General features: G+C 33.9%; 1 protein-coding gene across 3 annotated transcripts in view; it reads right to left on the reverse strand.

The window, feature by feature from the left end:
• CNTN5 (contactin 5) overlaps positions 1–18258 on the reverse strand; it is a 602495-nt gene that overhangs the window by 136355 nt on the left and 447882 nt on the right. For all 3 annotated transcript variants that reach the window (XM_023920615.2, XM_086882024.1, XM_086882023.1), the window contains one exon: positions 8516–8618. In XM_023920615.2, the coding sequence (XP_023776383.2) occupies positions 8516–8618 (103 nt within the window). The remainder of the gene's footprint in view (positions 1–8515; positions 8619–18258) is intronic.

Below are 18258 nucleotides of genomic sequence, written 5' to 3' on the forward strand. Positions count from 1 at the left end.
CTGAAAACACTTTTTAGTAACATTTATAAATTTTCTTTGATAGTTCTGAGAGAGAAAGTGAAGGGATTGGTAATATTGCTTTTTCAAGAATGATGTTCTACTGACAGGGACTTGCAGTTCGGTAGGCTTTTTTCCCACTTTCATTATGCCATGTGATAAAAGCAATCAAATCTAAATTTTAGATTTAGAGTGAGGCAGAACGAAGCCTGGGAATGCTATGTGAGATTTACTAAAGAATCTTTATTACATTGCTATGAATGATTGCAATATTTGTAACAGTATTATAAAGTCTATTCAAGAACAAGTCCACTTAAAAGAAGAGAGAAATAAATCCAGCCTCAAAACCAAGAACAAAATCCAGTCTGGCTCTAGCATCTTATAATATAAATACTTATTTAGCATGAGTGAAAAATGAACTTGAAGTTGATGAAAGTCTTAGAAATATTTATTTGATATAAATAAGATGTACTATCAAAGGGAAAAAAATAGAAAGACAATCTTGGATCTATTTTTGTCATATAAACAAACTTAACTTGAAGATGTCATGCCTGTGTTTAAAGAGGTTGCTTCTTGTCATCAGAAGCTTATCTTGAGGGAAAGGCCATCCCTACTTATAACACTGACAAATGTTGTTCTGCATAGAGTGTTTATTTCCCTCTTTCAATTATTTTGTTATCAATAAAATTTAAAAGTGGCTTCCAAAGCTTCCGGGTATCTGATAGGATTAAAAATATTTTTCCAGTAGAGAGAATTGGTGTGAGGGGACATGGAGTAACATGATTTTTTGTCCTATGGAACTTAGAAACACATATTTCCATATCACTTTTTGTATCTATCATGCAGTTTCATTTTGGCCAAATAATTAAACCAGGTTAATACTTTGTGGCATGGTTTCTCTGTTTTAAAAAGAGAAAACAGACAATTCATGTCTCTGTGGCCTGTAGATGAAAAATAGAACATCATGCTAAACCCTGGTTTTGATGATAGAGGCAAATTACTCCCTGTGGACTTCTACACTGTGAATTAGCTTGAGGCTTGAAAATGTTAATTTACTAGCATGCCCTGTTCCCACAGTAATTCTGCTATATGTAGGAAAATGACTAAATATTTCAATCCAAGTTCCAACAATTAATTGGATGTATAGCATTGAGAATAATTTGCTTTATTTAATGCCAAGTTACCTTTAATATCAAAGGTGTTTCTTTGTGCCACCATTTATGTGGGAAGAGGAAAGGACTGTTTTGTATTCAAGGAAAAGTACAAGTATATATATATATATATATAAACAAGTGAAACATGCTCTATTCCCATGGTTATATCCACTAATACTCATCTGCTGCTTGCTGTTTTGACTGCTCACCCATGCCAATCCCCTGAGTTTCAGTGTACTGCAGTTAACAGAGATTAAGTTGGAGTATCACCAGCGCATTACCTCTGATACTCTAGCACACCACCAGGGCTGAAACAAGATGTGGATTCATGCTGAGAACAAGGAGACTTAGGTTAGAAAAGAATCAGATCCCAGAAGAGAAATCCTCATGAGACCTTTTTTGACACTAGATTATTGGGAAGGGGTCTGGTTACAGGAATATGTTGTCTGGTTTTCTTGACAGTTTGTAACAGGAGATGGCTCCTGCCAGGTCTGGAGGAAGAATGATGGAAGACCTGCTCAGAAACATTCAAGACCAATAGATAATGCTGGATTTGCCAAGATAAGTCAAGTAGAGGACAGAAGTCAAGGAGAAATATATGGAAGACTTGGTTGATGGTTTTAACTTGTGGTCTGAAGGTAAAAGCTGTATTTTACAGATTGGAAGATCAGGGAGGGTTAAAGTCAGTCCTCTGAAGTTAGGAAACAATGGTGCAGTTCTGGAATCTTCTATTTCCCTGTGTGTAGAGACCAGATGGATAGCTGAATGTGCTAGACAGAGAAGGGTGCAGCCTAGATCTGTGACTCATTATATGATTATTGTTTGTGAACTTCTTGTTCCTCCAAAAATCATGTATAATTATGTGGCAGATGAAGAAAATAATGAAATCAGGTACTGTGAAAGCTCTGACCAAAGATTCATTCCTGGGTACCTTTAACTTTCTTTTCTGAAATTACTCTCTTCATCATTACATTATTTGGCAGATATTGACCAGAACTCACTGAAACAGCCCTTTAAAATGTGGACTTGCAAAGACTATCTTTTTATACCTGCAAAAAGATTTGCAGTATCTAGAAACCTGCTTCATAGCTTCATTACCCTGCATCATTGGCTTAATGAGCCACACTAGCAAAAATAACTTCTTCAGTAACTTCATGCAATTCTCCAGTTACAGTCAAATGCTCTTCACCAGACCATAAAGACTTTTTTTATTTGGCCACTCTGATCTTTGCTTAGGTATTATACTCATCCAAATATTTGCCTTTATTTCTGCATATGGAAAAATATTTAGTAAGCTCTCTCTACATAGATTAATAGAATGGTTTGAATTGGAAGGAAACAAAGGTTATTGAGTCCCAGCCCCACTGCCATGGCTGGGACACCTTCCTCTGGACCAGGTTGCTCAGAGCCCCATCCAACCTCGCCTTAAACACTTCCAGGATAGTGTGTCCACAACAGGTATATAGTCTGCAAGGAAAATATTGATAGAGACATAAAATAATAGTATTTTTGATAAAAGTCTGAAGATTAATTAGGAAAGTCTGATAAAAGAAAACCAGGCCAGATAACAAAAAAATATTATATTTAATGGATTTAAAACTTTGAGATATTTATTAATTTGAATTGATTGAGAGTTCATTGTTTCAGAAGAACATTTTTGAACATTTCTTAGATTAAAAGTCACTAAATTTCATTAACATGTGTGACGTATATATGTAGCTTCACTTTCTTTTTATTTAATTTCATTTAGAAAGCAAGATTTTTAAATGGACTTTCATCTGAGTTATTGCAAACCATACTACTGATGGGATGATTGTTTAAACTGAACTATAAATCTCTTCCAAACAAAGTTAACAATAGAATTATTAAGGCAATACATTAAATATGGCAAAATGAACAACACGTCTGTCAAAACAGCCTTTTTGTAATTCAATAATAAAATAAATATGTTTAATTTATTCTTATCATTAACTAAGTATATTTCAAACCAAAAACATAGTTTTGACATTACCAAAATGAAATAACCTAGCATTTAAAAAGAATGTTGATAAATTGTGTGTATGTTGCTATTGTACGGAAATAGCATAAGCATGAAATATTCTCTTGAAAATACAGAAAAACAAGCAAATGGGTCATAAGAAAAATTGTCTGTCAGCACAGTTGTCTATTGATTTGTTTGATTCAAATATCTTTGTGTTGATCTATGTGGTTTAAAAATAACCATAGTATAAATAAAGGGATGCATAAAACTTATTTTTGCTTTCAGTAAAACAATCCTTTTGGCAGTTTATACAGCCCTTATTTTAAAAGCATAGATTGAAAACTCTGGTAATCTACAAGTACTGCAATAGCCCCATCTTGCAATTTATTTTAATGAGAAATAAAATATGATTACTCACTCAACATTGGCTTCTGGCACTATCATAATACAAACTCTATTTTATTTTCTGACTAGAGACAGAAAACTAATGAAATGTGACATTTACATGGAAAATAAAATAAAAGTCTAGTGTAATGCACAAACAAAAATGCACTAAGGAAAAGGCTGAAGTGTGAGGGTCAGGTAGGGTGTGTGCACTATATACAGTTTAAATTTAAAAATCTGTGCAAAAGAGTGAGAGTAGAATTATTTTAAATGGAAGCAAGAAGACAACTTAGAGTTATATGCCAGAGAGAATAATAAAGGCAAAGAAAGAAAGATGTTTCTGACACTTGCACTTTTCTGGCTTTCCTCTGAGGCCAAGGGTCTAGGCTCATTGAAGAGGGCATGAACTTACAGCTTTTCATGCCAACTTGGACAAACCAGTCCTGTATCTTTTCTGAAACTATGAAAACTTGTTCAGTTTGAGGCTTAAAAAAAAAAAAAAAAGTATCTTTCCATCTATACCTGCCTCTCAATCTCATATTTAAAATAATAGTGTTAAAATTACTTTTGACATAAGTATGCTCCAAAGTCAGGAAGTGTTAAAGGATGCCTGGATGGCTCTCACCGAAGTGCTTCATTAATGAATGTGTCATATTGTGGAGATGGAATTTAGAGTCCTTTTGCATGTCAGCAGCATTAATTTCATCTCTTTCTAATAGGGAGCTAAATGAGGGCAACAAAATCATTTCTTTGAATAAAGTACATGAAAAAAGAAATTGAAGAATGGACCACTTGCCTCTAGATGTTTTTGGAAGCAAAGTCAGTAACATTTGAGAAAAAATTAAAATGGCAACCTGCTGTCACAGAAGGTAGTGTCTGAAAAGTTGCCTTTTTGGAGCAGGAAAAGCCATGAATGCTGTAATTTGTAGAAAAGTGTCAGCTAGGAAAATTTTATCTTCATCACCAGAACTTTTCCGAAGAACAAGGTCATGATCTGTCTTCCTGATTTACATAAGAAATCTAAGGTCTGACACTGAAATGGACATAGAAAATCAGGATTATCTAGACTACAAACAGAAACCTCATTACCCATTAGCTCATTTATTAGTTTTTTTAAAAAAATTAACCTATCATTTAAATCACCTTAGAAGATAAAAGTCACGAGGGGTGAAAACTGTGTTACTCAAAATAAATCATCAATATACTGCACTTTAGAATTATTTTTGTTAATTTAGATGTTTTGAATTCTTCCATTCCGATTTTTTTCTTTTTCTTTTCAATTATTTGATTATCTTATCAACATTTTATATAAATAAAATTTTATTTTATATAAATAAAATTTATATATTTTTATATAAAAGCAATTCTGAAAATTGAAAAGAAGTATTTCTTTTATTGTGACAAGTTAAAAATAAATAGAAGATATTAATAGTTATTGCCAGTATTTTTTTAGTATGTTTTTAAAAAATATGATCCCCTGTTTTGTTAGGGAACAAAAAAAATTCAAGTATTTCTAATATAAATTACATAATTAAAGGGTGGCAGAAAACATATCTGTATGCTATATATAGGTACATATATGAAAGATAGATGTAATTAAAACATAAGTTATTGTGTAAATGTGGCCGTGAATATGTCTATAAAAGCAACCTCGGGCCAGAATATATATCCAGCACAAAAGGTCACTAATTGCAAAATACACACTCTGATATATATCTGCAGTAAATTTTACTGGGCTCCTCTGTTTTTCATGTCTTGTTAAACCTCAGCAGTAAATCATTGATTTATGCAGTGATTTCCTAGCCAATGACTGATGCTCATGATAAGAAGTGTTATCTAGTAGAAATTAGATAATCTTGAGATATTTCACTCCTGCATTACTTTGAATTTTTTAGCAACTACAAAGTCTATTTGTAAGTAGCATCAGCAACATAATGTTTTCACTTGTAACTGAACCAGCTGCATATTACTTGGGTCAGAATAAAATCCTTCTCCTAAAATTTTTCTCTGTCAAGCAATTAAGATATTTAACTTTAGTTTGAAGACAAAGGCTGCAGAGCTTCAACTTATTTAATTATTTCATAGTGACTGACAGTGCTAAATAAACACTATTAATAAATCATTAATTGGTAGCTAAGGATTAGGCTCTTCCTGGAATATTTGCCAAATGCCTACTTCAGGAAATCTCACTGGAATGTCTATCACTCTCACAATTACAGTGGAGAGAGCAGAGTGTTTCAGATATCCAAATTAAAGCATGAAAAAAACAGCAGCATATTGGTTTTGAGATGGTAATAACCCCAGTGTTATTTACAATAAGAATTCAAAATACCAAGTTTTAAAATACTAAATAAAAAAGGAACAGATTATTTGTTGATTTAGTTTAGCAAATGGGACCCATGGCAATGTAACAAGCAACAATCCCTACAGGGCATCAGGAATAAAAAATGGGGACAAAAAATGAAAATTATGAAAATGAGTAGTAAATTTGATGCTTTTCTACTTCTCACCTCAGCCTCCAGGTTTAAATGGTGCCTGAAATGTCATTCATGTAATTATTACCATATCAAGTTGAAAGCAATTTCAGCTCAGCTGATTTGATTGTGCATTAATGGCTGGGAAAAGAAGATAAGGAATGTGCATGGTAAAAATAGCTGCCCATTATAATAGCAGCAAATGGGGTCAATTAGCTTATTAGATAACCTTAAATTCCTTGATCATTCAGGTGGTTTTGATTATTTTGTTTATTAAAGATTAACATCAAATAAAAATGTGGGAATAACCTGTTTGAAATCTTTCCTGTCAGCTTCACTTTCCTTTTTGAATAGTGATGGAATCCTTTTGAGAGAGTTTACTAAATCTCACTGTGCTGAAGATGGAAGGTAACAGTAGGTCTGTTTCTTGCCCTTCAGTGATGGGTAGCAAAGGACAGTGTGTGTCATGTCTGCTTTTCACTGAAAGTTGACTTGTAATCTGCCAGCAACTGCAATTTAATTCCAGAAAAATGAGGAAAAAAAGAAGTAATGTTGGTTACTGCTTCAACCATAGCCAAGAGTCTAAAAGGGCCTTGTTGCCAGCTATTGACTTGGCAGCGTTTCTGACAGGAGAGAGCCAGGAGCCATCAGCCTCTACAGAAGAGCTCTTTACCTCATTAATTTCAACATCTCAGGGAATCTCCATTTATTCCTTTTCTGTCCTCTGTCATGTACCTCTTTCCTCACCTTTACTATATAAAACATAAGACTTGTTTTCTACCTTACAAAAGCTCTTGTCTCACATTTGTGAGTTAGTTTTTCTAAACTACTGCTTGCAATTATGTTGGGATGAATTTGCAAAAGCTGTTGTCACTAATGGCTGCCTCCATGCAGGCTATAGTCTCTTAGTTTTTTGGGTTTTTTTTTACTGGTTTGGCTATGTCCTGTTTTCTTCATCAACTTCACTGAAACTAAATAGATACAACTGAAAAACCTTGTCAGAATTTGTCTTTAATTATTTTTGTATAATTTATGTTGACCTGCGCAGTGAGAGCATCTTGGTATTGGTCAAACAAGAAAAACCAGCAAGAAGGGAGTAAGTTTCAGACATATATCATCCAGTCAGTAATTAGGAACTGTTGAGAGAAAAATCTGAACAGAAAAAAATCCCGTGACCCATGAAGATAAAAAGGACTATAAAAGATTTAAAAAGCCCTTTCAGGTGGTAGAGACAAGCTTTGAAAAGTTACTCTGGAAAACCAGACCTGCCGAACAAGCTGGAGGAATGATCAGGAGAACAGATTATTGTCTTAAAACTCCTAACTGCTTATGTTTTGCTCCTCCTTAGGTAAGTAAGAACAATTGGTATGTAAGAAATAGTATTTATCAGACAAACTCTTCTGTGAAGCTCCTCCAGAGGACTTACAAAGACAAATCATTCCCTTATTTTTTAACCAAGGCCATCCTGTAAGAAACTTGTACGTTTTTGATAAACTATGAATTATAAAAGGAAGCAGGATATATGACATTTAGCAGCATATCTTTGGAGACTAGGGGCAAGATGTCCAAAAGGAACATCATTATGAAAAGGAACTGAAAATAATTCAATAGAGTGAGATTTTTTTTTCAACACACCACACAGAATTTGATGAGGTATTTTGGAAAGAACCCTATCTGTTATAATTTTTTATATGTCTCAAGTGAAACATCACTGAAGTGACATAATTTTTAGCAGCATATATGTGAAGAAGAAAGAATCCCTTTGAATCACTAGAATTGATTCTTAGTTTTGCCTGGCTGTAAAATAACATTGCTAACCTTATTCTCGATATGGTACTAGTAACTTAAGTAACTAATTGTAACTACCACCACTGAAATGTGAAATGAAAATGGAAATGTTAGCAATTTCATCCTACATTCTGTAATCTCAATACTGTATAGAAGTAATTTTAGTTACAGTTTCTCACACTTTCCTCTCCCTGAACTCCTTTATCAGCAAACATCTAAAAGCTCCTTGACATGAATAGCAAACACCCATTCTGTACTAGTGGTATTAGGTCAGGTAGAAACTGTAGAGCAGACACTGCCACAAAGTGTGATAGGACATGATCAAGACATTGTGCTCTTAGCTTCATGTATAAATTATGAATATGGGGGAGAAAACTCTACTAATGTTTGTTTATTCTCCAAATATGACATTTTGACAGAACAAACTCTAATTTACTGTTTTATAGTTTCCCAGTGAATAAATGGGTGTGAGTCTGGTAAAAATTTCAATTAAACAAACCTTCCTTCTTTTTGTTTATGAGATTGGTACTTTTCATTTTGATGGAGACACTGTTAACTTGACTGAATTCCTGACCACAGAAATGGCTGGGCAGGGAGTTCATAATTAGCTACTTAGTTGGTTATTTTGAGAATGCAGTAATGACTGTCTGAAAAAATAAAACCCAGCAAAATAATGAAACCACAAATCAGGCATATCTCATCTTAATGATGTTAATTATGAAGGAATCTGTACTTACTTTCCAAGTGCAAAACACTCCATCCTAACAGTAGTTCCCCTTGCAGCTGTAACTGTGTAAGGAAAGTGGACTTCAATTTTTGGTTCATATTCCCCCATCACACCTGGAAAATAATGAATGTTTAAAATATGAAATATCATCAGTTTCCATTATCACAGAAAGACTCATGGCTTGATTTTTGAATCATCAGTAAAGATGGTAATCAGTGGAGATAACCTCTCTTGATCTGATATGCTGTGCTCAGGTCCAGTATATATATATCCTAAAATGCTCTTCAGTTTACCAGCAGCACAACATCTAACATAAAAAAAAGATGTATTTTTTTCAAACTTGGGTTAATATTCAAATTTTCAAAGATTAAAGTGGGCAATTAATAGAAGGCTGAGAATTTTCATAGACCAAGTCTTTATTTACCAGCACACTGACAATTATGTTGAATAAATCAACATATCATGCTGGGTTTGACTGAAAACTTTCAAAGCTCAGTGAAAAACCCTCAAATTATGTAGGAGAATTTGTGTGCACAGATACAAGAACAGATAGGTAGACATGCAAAATTCAGTTATGTCATTTTCAGTGAGACTTTTAATTTTGGAGAAAATTTATTTTCAGGACAACACTATAAGCACTATAAGATAATATTCTAGGAAATGGGGAAAAATTCAGGAATGGGAAAATGTAAAAATGGAAATCAATTAAGTTATCTCAGATTTGCTGTAGAGCGATTGACAGCTTTGGAGGACCACAAGATCTTAGGAAAAGAGAAATCAGTAGGGAAATGGAGGTATGTTTTATAAGGTGAGGTGATACATTTGTATTTGATGCCACTTGGACAAAATATCATGGAGAAAAATCAGCATTTTCAGAAAGGAGAAGAATATGACTCCAACAGCTGTTTTGGTTAGATAGAATTTGGGCTATGAGGGTAGGAAATACTCAGGTACAAAAGGCTTTATTTTACAAAGTAGAAACTGTTCAGATTTTTAGACAAGGAAAACTGAATAAAATTTGACTGGTTGAAAAAGTAGCAACAAGACAAGTCTAAATCTATGAAAATCAGTCAAGATTCTCCAGAAACATCTAAAGCAAATGGGAACAAGAGATGAAAAGGAAGGAGAGAAAAGAGATTTCTTATGCAAGAAAGAAAAGAAATGAGCGTAAGAAGAAACATGTAAGTAGAGGAGTATGAGTTTTACAGATGAGAGAATAAGAGCTGGCAGAGATAGATGGAAAACAACCCACAACCTACTAGAGCAAGAAACAATACATAAGACTGAAATTGTAAAGCACATATTCCTGGCCTTCAAATGTTTCTTATGGGGCTCAGGAGTTTCCAGTGGGGCTTTGCTCTCATTTTCCCACTGTCACTCAGGCTCCTGAAGCTGGGTTCTGGGGGGAAGTCTGAACATATATATGTTTGAATGTTTCGTCAGGGGCTTAAGTCCAATTAGAAAATCTAAACATGTCTCATAAGTGAATCAAATGATAGAAGCAGAAAGCATAAAATGCTTTTCTTTCAAACAATGCAATTTTATAAATAATGTGATTTTATAGGTAGCAGGTTTCTTTCTAAAAAACATAACCCTGCAAGTATTACATGTGCTAGCAATACTGACCCATTTCCTCAAAGACATTGCTAAAACAGTGTTTTGACATTGCTTTATGAACCTTTTTCTTTAATAGGAAAAAAAAAAATAACACGTGTGTAGTGTGTACAAAAATAAAGCCAGGGCATCAAAAAATGGTAGTCAATTAAAATTTTCCTTAGCCTAGACTAAAGTGACTACTAGTATAATACGTCATGAGAATTTATTCCCACTGGCCTGTAATACATCACACAATAAATTTATAATTTAGTTACACTCCTTGTGACTTCGTTTACTGTTTTCAGAATTTTTTTTGTGATTATGAATGCTAGTTCCTGATTTATCTCAGTTAACCAATTAAATGGTTTTTTACAGGATATCTATCATATCTCCTTTTAAATGAGTCTTTAACAGACTGAAAAATCCCAGACCATTAATTCTTCCTTAAAAAGAATCTTTAATAAACATTCCTAGTGCCCATATGACATCTCTTCAAATTCCATTCTATCATTTTGGGATGTGAAGATGAGAACTGTACAGCAATAATGAAGATGTAGATCTTTCTATCACACTATTTTCTTCCTTGGAATTTTTTTGTTTGTTCTACAAAATTCAGTTCTATTTGCTATTTTGTACTTGAGCTGATGTTCATACACCATGGCACTCCAATCTCTTTACTGATAATATCTAATAAAGGTATTATATTTTTAGGTTTAAGTATTATATAAAATTGTTGGTGGTGACATTATTTATTGCCTATCTGCTCTATTTCTATTATCACAATATCCTTTTTCAGTTCTTCAGGGTTAGTTATAACTTTAAAAATTCTGAATAATGCTACATCAACAGTCTTCTCTACTTCTCAGTTTATTTTGTTTCCAGATAGTTTATGTGTTGAGTAGTAAAGTCCCAGAAAAGCCTTCACTGACAATATCACAGTTCTCCAATAGGTAAATTTCATAAAATAGGTGGGCTTTTTCTGAGATTTTTAATTGAAAATGGGGCTGTACTTCAGCCCCTGTAAGAATTTAGTTTCTTCAACAGCCTTTGATGTGTGACCCCCTAAAGAACAATGTGAAATGAAAGCAGCTTGGCCATTTCTGTTTGTATTCTCAGACTCTTTAGGAAAGCTGTATACAGACTGAAGCATGACTTTTCTGGTTTAAAGCTGTGTTGTTGGTATATGACTGTGTGGTAAAACTACTGTATGATAATGTGCTAAATACAATCCTAATGATCATGCATTTTTATGTATTTTCTATCAGCACACTTGACACAGAAATCAGATGTAGTGGCTTGTCATTCCTCAGATGTTCTTAGGAGTCCCTTCTTTTGAAAAAATAACCCCACCATTTCTACCTACCCTCCTTCTAGTCCTAAGGCTAAGTGAAAGAAAATAGTACATCCCTACAGAAGCTGGGCCTTGGGGCTTTATTATTATTTGTAGTGTCAATATTTCTTCTAAGATTTCTTCTATTTAAATTTCAATTACAAGAACTCCAGTCCTGATAGGGGAATCTCCTATGTTCTCTTGTAGTGAATGCTGCTGAAAATAGTTCACTTGGGTTTTATGATGGAGCCTAAGATCCTTTCTAAATCTCTGACATCTGCTGACTGTTCACACTCACTGACAGTTTTTGTGCTTCAATGAAATTAAAATGGGGTGTATTTGTTTTTGGGTAAGGCTTTGTTCTGGAAAATTATTGTGTTGAGTTGTTGCATACTATTTCACATTTGCTTTTTTAGTCCTGAATAAAACCAGAATTTAAAATGGGATTAAATCATTCTTGTTTTTAAAATTATACAGTACATCTGTACCTATCTGAGGGACAATATTCAGATCTTACGCTTTTAACTCACATTAAGTCCCTTTGGTAAGTGTAATCTGTACACGTACTGAAGGCTCTTTGCATGTCATGCCACCATTTCATATTCTTAATGAAATGCTGATTGACTGATACTTTGTACCACATCCTGTTCTTCTGGGTTATTGCTACCCTAGCAAGCAACATGCCTGCAGCAACTGGCAGGAAATGTATAAAAATTACTGAGCAATTGCTTGGAGTCCCTATGAAAATTAGGAAACAAAAGTCTATTATTGCAGAGGGATATTTTTCATCCTTATTATTTATGATCTTTGAGACCATGAAGGCCATTACAATTGCATAGATATTAAGGGAATTGTTAAGGCCTTACCATCCCACATTACACTATAATTGCTCTGCTATGCCTGTGGTGTCTCTAGGCTCTTTAGCTCTCCAGCTTCTCTTTTGGTTTCTATGAGTCAGTGATGGGAAAACAACCATCACCTGCATTTTCATAAAGATTTTTGTTCATTTGTGTTAGAAGCTAAAAGGAACCTGAACTTTTAAGAAATATTGAGGTTTTGAGCTACATGCGCTGGAATCAATCTCTCTCAGGCTTATATACATGACTCTCTTCTAGAAGTTTGGCTAGGGTCATAAAAAATGCTCTCAGTCATTTTTATATACAGTTATCAAACATAAAATACAACAATAAATAAAATTGATCAGCAGAAAATAAAAACATAATATACGATTTTCAAATGGCTAATAAATCACAGAGCTCACATGGTTTAGGCACAACAGAGCAATGGGATGCCATTCCCAATGCTGCTGTTCTCTGCCTTCCCATGAAAACACATCCTTTCTGAAAATCCTTTACCTTTCAAGGCCTGACCCCCATCATTCACTATTTTTAGGCTAATTACTTAGTTTGCTACATTTCCTACTTCACAAGCTTTGTCTTTCACCTGAGTTCTGATCTGGGTATAAAAGCACTGAATTTGTGGTTGATATGAAGCCTATCTCTTCAAGATAAATGTAGTTTACCTTATCTTGAAATTTGGTCTGGGATTAGAAATGGGTTTAAAAGCCTAACTTTACTATTTAGTTAAAGTCAGTCTTATCCCTGGCCTTATTTCTGAAATATGTCATTCCACCCTAAATTTTCCAATGTTTGGGTCTCTGCCCTTTCAAGCGGGGTCTTCTTGGCTGGGGGAGATTTAAAAGCCAATAATCCTTTTGTTCTGTCTCTGATTACCAAAGATGACACTGATTTAAATGATTGAGCATATCCCAGGACAAAGCACAGTTTGATCTTAATACAATCAATGGCTTGTTAGTCACCTAGCCAGAAAGGGACCTCAATATATATAGAAGAGATCTCTATTTTTATAATATTTATTTCTATATTTTTTTACAATGATACAGTTATCCAAAGTAATTATTCACCAACCCAAATACAAAATAGTATTCAGAAAATCAAGTTTATTTTTAATAAGGGGTTTCCTTTAATAAGTTTTTCCTCCAACTTTACTGCAAATCTGTGACTTGAGTTCTACACTCTGCTACTCAGTGTTTTATGAACCCTAAGATATAATGCCTGCATTTCATTTTTCTATTAAAAAAAAAAAGAGATGACATAACAATGTGATAAATATTGATTTTGAGGCACTTACATATCACAGGAATAGATATAATAAAATTTCAAACCTTTACAGATATTACTGCAGCTAAAATTCTTTACATTATCCACTAAGGGCCATTTAATGGAAATGGAAGCTAGAATAAAGAAGCAAGATCAGTTTCTGATTTTCAGTCCTTTCAGCTAAGTACAAGGGAAAGAGCTACAGATGGGATATCAGACATTATTGATTTGCAAAGGACTGCCCTACCTCTTCATTTAGCCTGCCAATCCATGATTTATACAACCTCAGATGAAGATTATGGAAAAACTGAGACAGTATGACAGTATCTATACAGTAGATATAGATATATATCTAGATATATAATAGAAATATAGATATATAAATAGAAATATATAGATATATTTTTTGCCCCTTCCTTCATGGGGGCAAAAAATCTGACTGCTGAGAAATCATGACATGTCCTCTTTTTCAGCTGTGTACAGGCTAATGATTCTTTCATTAATCTTCCAGGTATTAACTATCCTCTTGCATCTCCCAAAACATGAAGGCTCCTTAACTCCTTTCAGCTAAAATGATTTGTGTTGCATACTTTTTCAGTAATAGCTCGTTAACCTCCTTTGGAGCCTAATTTTCAATGGAACAAGATACAGAGAGTACTTGAATAAGTGACTGATAAACGTGTAAGACAGTAGATAGAAAAGATTCTAAGATTCCTGCCTAAACATCAGCACAATGTTCAGGACAAAATGAAAGCCAAGTATTTCCTGTGCCCTGGAGAAAGATTAGGCATGGATTGATAGTTGCTATTATTTTGTTAACAAATGATAAAACCCTCCCAGCTCAGTGACTAAGAGTGTTCTAAAGTGTTCTTCTGAGATGTTTGCACAAAGAAGTCCCTGATCTTAATCAGACGGTGTAGGAATGTTAACATGGTTTTCTTACATTCTGGATAAGGATTGACAGAAGAATTTAATTGGGATTCTTACTAGTTTGTATCTTCGTCTCAGTTTCTGGTAAACCTCTTGAGGAGTGATAAACTGATCCTGCTGCATAAGAAGTTTTTAATAATTTTACAGGTCAAAAGCTGAGTGTCTTACCACATTGTAATGATGATCTGTTTGTGAATATGTACCTAAATCCAAGAGAATTTTGCCTAAGAAAAATTTCTTACAGAATGTTCATGCATAATTTCTTCTTCTATCTATAATCTGTGATGAAAACTAAGATGATCTAAGGTGTGGGTCCCTTTGTGGCAAATTAATATTTAGCAATGTCCCTGAAGACTTGCACCATTAAATGTCTCCAGACATTTGTTTGGGAGAACCATGAATACACACATTTACATTGACAGTAAATTGACAGCACAAGCTGAATTAATTCAAGTATAATGATGACACCTACCATTGTATCCGGTCTGCAGCAGAGATTTTAAATGCATTGGGAAGAATTTATTGACTCACCTGCTATTAATCTTATTCTAAATGGAAGGACCAGAACCTGCTGTAAGTCCCTAAAAATTTACTGTAGGAATGGTTGTTTTAAGATAACAGTCCACAGCATTCCTTCCACTTAGATGTCTCTCAGCCAGGTTTTGAGCTATAAATTTATCATTTGAGAAGCCCTGAAAATGCTCATGTGAAATTGCATTCTGCAGTGCACTGAACCAAGCACTGAACTGAACTAATACTAAAGTGCCAACATTGTTTTCGTATGTTAGAGAGCAAATCCTATTGCATATCACTGGATGGAAGGAGGTCTTTACTGGAATATATCCTCATATGAAAAAAAAAATTTGTAATTCAGTGTCTGGAAAAAATATTATAATGAATATAGCACAAGAAGGGAATAAACTATAGTTTACAACTAAAAGATAAGATGTTAATGTATTCCTAAGTATAGAGGGATAAATGTGAACGAAATGTCACATTTAGCAGAAAAAATGTGTTTAAACATAACTTTACTCTCACTACTATAAAATCCATATTTTACTCATAATTGATTTCACTAGTTCATCAGTTGAACTGAACTCTGAACTTTGTCTGGAAAGTCCTTTCTAGAAATAGTATTACTATCTTGATATATATTATTATTTATAACTATTAAATGTATTGTATCTATGTCATACATACAAATGAGCTTTCTGCTTGTTGTAAACATTGAAAACAACTAAAAGTACTTAATTTTCAATTGAAAACAGCTGTTTTAAGACTGAAATAAAGGGAACTGAGTCCAAATCCTAAAGACATAAAAGCAATGAGATAGTCTCTGAATAAGAAATGAAGGAAATATCAGTATATTATTTATTTCTTCAAATGAAAGGCCAAAATTTCTAGTGTACAGATTGGGCTGCAGACATTTCTCTTTACCTGTGTATGAAGATGTTGAACAGTGACTATGACCAAGTCTGCAGTCTTTTTCTATATAGAAAATTCTTTACCTTTCATCAGTTTCCCACATATTTGTAAAATGGCATCTAAGGTCTCCTTCTAAATCCAGCACATCTGGTACTGGATGAAACCAAACCTTCACCCTTTGGACATTCAGAGATGAGTGAGGACACCTGAGTGGCTTGTATACAACATTCCAACATCAAGATTTGTGCATATACAGTTGTCTCTAAACATGAAAACCTGAACATTTTCACTGACCAGGTATGTAGATAATTTTTCTGAGCAGCCATACAAACTGAGCAGTCAAAACTACTGTGATATCCAGAGAGAGTATTTCCCTTGTTTCTGATCAATTAGAACTCTACTGTATGAAATAGGGTTGCTCTAATATTCATTGCATCTAATTAACTGGAAAAAGCTTCCTAAATAAGCATTTTTTTCAACTGAGACTGCTCATATAACGATGTAAAACAAAGAACCGATTATTTCCTCAATATGAAAGACCAAACTAACACCCAAATTTCTCTGTCATCAGCAACAAGTATTGTTTTAGACCCAGTAGCAACAAATCATTCTGTTACCTACTTGCTGCTGTCTTTTAACTTCAAATAAAACTCTTGTTGTTAACAATCAAATTATTTTGCTACTCTGACAAGAACTCCAAACTGACAAGTAATTTTTATTTGAATATTGTGCCATACCATATGACTGCAAAGCAGTCACTGGTGAATTTGCATCTAAGATCCTGAGATGCTAAGATACACACCATTCAGAACCATTCTTTATAATCTGAAACCATTTACAGTGTAAAAGTTACTTTCATTATCAATTTACACAAATTTGAATTCAGTGACCAAGAATTAAAATATTACCAACATACTTCGGTCTGAAATCTAATTATGGTTCAATGCATCAACTTTCCTAATCCTGACTTGAATTTAGAGGAAAAATGTTTCCAAGTTCAGTTATTTTGGGCTTTGTATATTGTGTATGTGGATCAGTTAACCCTTTCTGCAAGTTTCAAAAATCATGAGGAGGAGTGAAAGAAGAAAACATAAGTGCAGAAGATGTGTAAGACTCTACATAGCTAGAATCTTGAGCTATTTTAGCTAATTTTAAAAAAGCAACCACTGCATTTTCAGCAAATAGTGTTTCCATAAACTAATGGGAAGACTTAGCAATTAAAAATCCTCTAGTGAGGTTACCTTAACAGAGCTCAAAAGTACACTGAACTCAACTCAAACTTTTGCAGGGGAAGAGTTCTTGTTCTACACTGAATCTTGGGACATAATCTTTTCCCAGCCTTTCCCTGTTTTCCTCCTGTAACAGCCCCATAGCCCTCTGGGTTCATCTGTTTTACATTGTCAGAAGACCACCCCAAGTTATTTTCTCTCTACTTTTTTAGATTAAATATTTTACAAATAATGCTTTTGAACTGTTGTGTGCTGTTTGAGAGTATTCATCAGCTATTCTTCAATCCCTATAAAACACTCTGTAAAATGTTTATTGTATAGGAGCTGTCTATAAAATTCTCTACCTACTTATAGATTTTCTTGCCTATAGGTAAGAACCATTGCTGATAACTGGAACAGACTTTCTAAATTATAAAAAACCAAAAAGGTACTATTTTTGGAATAAAAAAAACCTCAAACAAAACCAATAACCATCCCCCATCCTTTTATATGTATGTACTTCTTTAATTTATTTATTTATTTTTAATTAAAGTAAGGCTACCCTGACATTTCTTAATCCTGACTTTCATCTTACTATTTTGACAACACTGCAGGAGGACCTTGGCACAGGACCAGAACAAAGGAGACAAAAAGTTCAAAATACCTGTAATCCATGCAGGATGTACTTTCAGTAGAGTAAAGCAGAGATTGTGGGAAGACTTTTATTTTCAGTTTTCAGAGTGACCCATCATTAAATTACCTCACTACAGTTTTACAGGAGAAACATATTTCCTACCAGGTAATATTGTAAATATGCTGTCCAGGGACATTGCAATTTTATCAGGCTTCCCCTGGAGCAAACCTTGCATACATTCATGTCTCTGTCTGTGTTATCCATCTTTGTATACCACTAAAGGACAAACTTGATTTTTCCCAGACAGTTTGTCTCTGCTTGAAAAAAAAAAAAAAAAAAATCAAAGTAGGATTATTTCAGGTCTGATTCCTGCCCTGAAGTACAGAGTAAGAAGAGTTTCTACAGTTTCTGTACAATTTTTATGGACTTGCACAATTCAAATACAAAATGTTACTGCAAAAGAACCCACATGAAACAGGAAGTCTGTAAGGCTGGAAGCTCCAGAAAACA

The sequence above is a fragment of the Cyanistes caeruleus genome, chromosome 3 (assembly GCF_971803275.1).
Source record: "Cyanistes caeruleus chromosome 3, bCyaCae1.hap1.1, whole genome shotgun sequence".
Classification (NCBI taxonomy): domain Eukaryota; kingdom Metazoa; phylum Chordata; class Aves; order Passeriformes; family Paridae; genus Cyanistes; species Cyanistes caeruleus.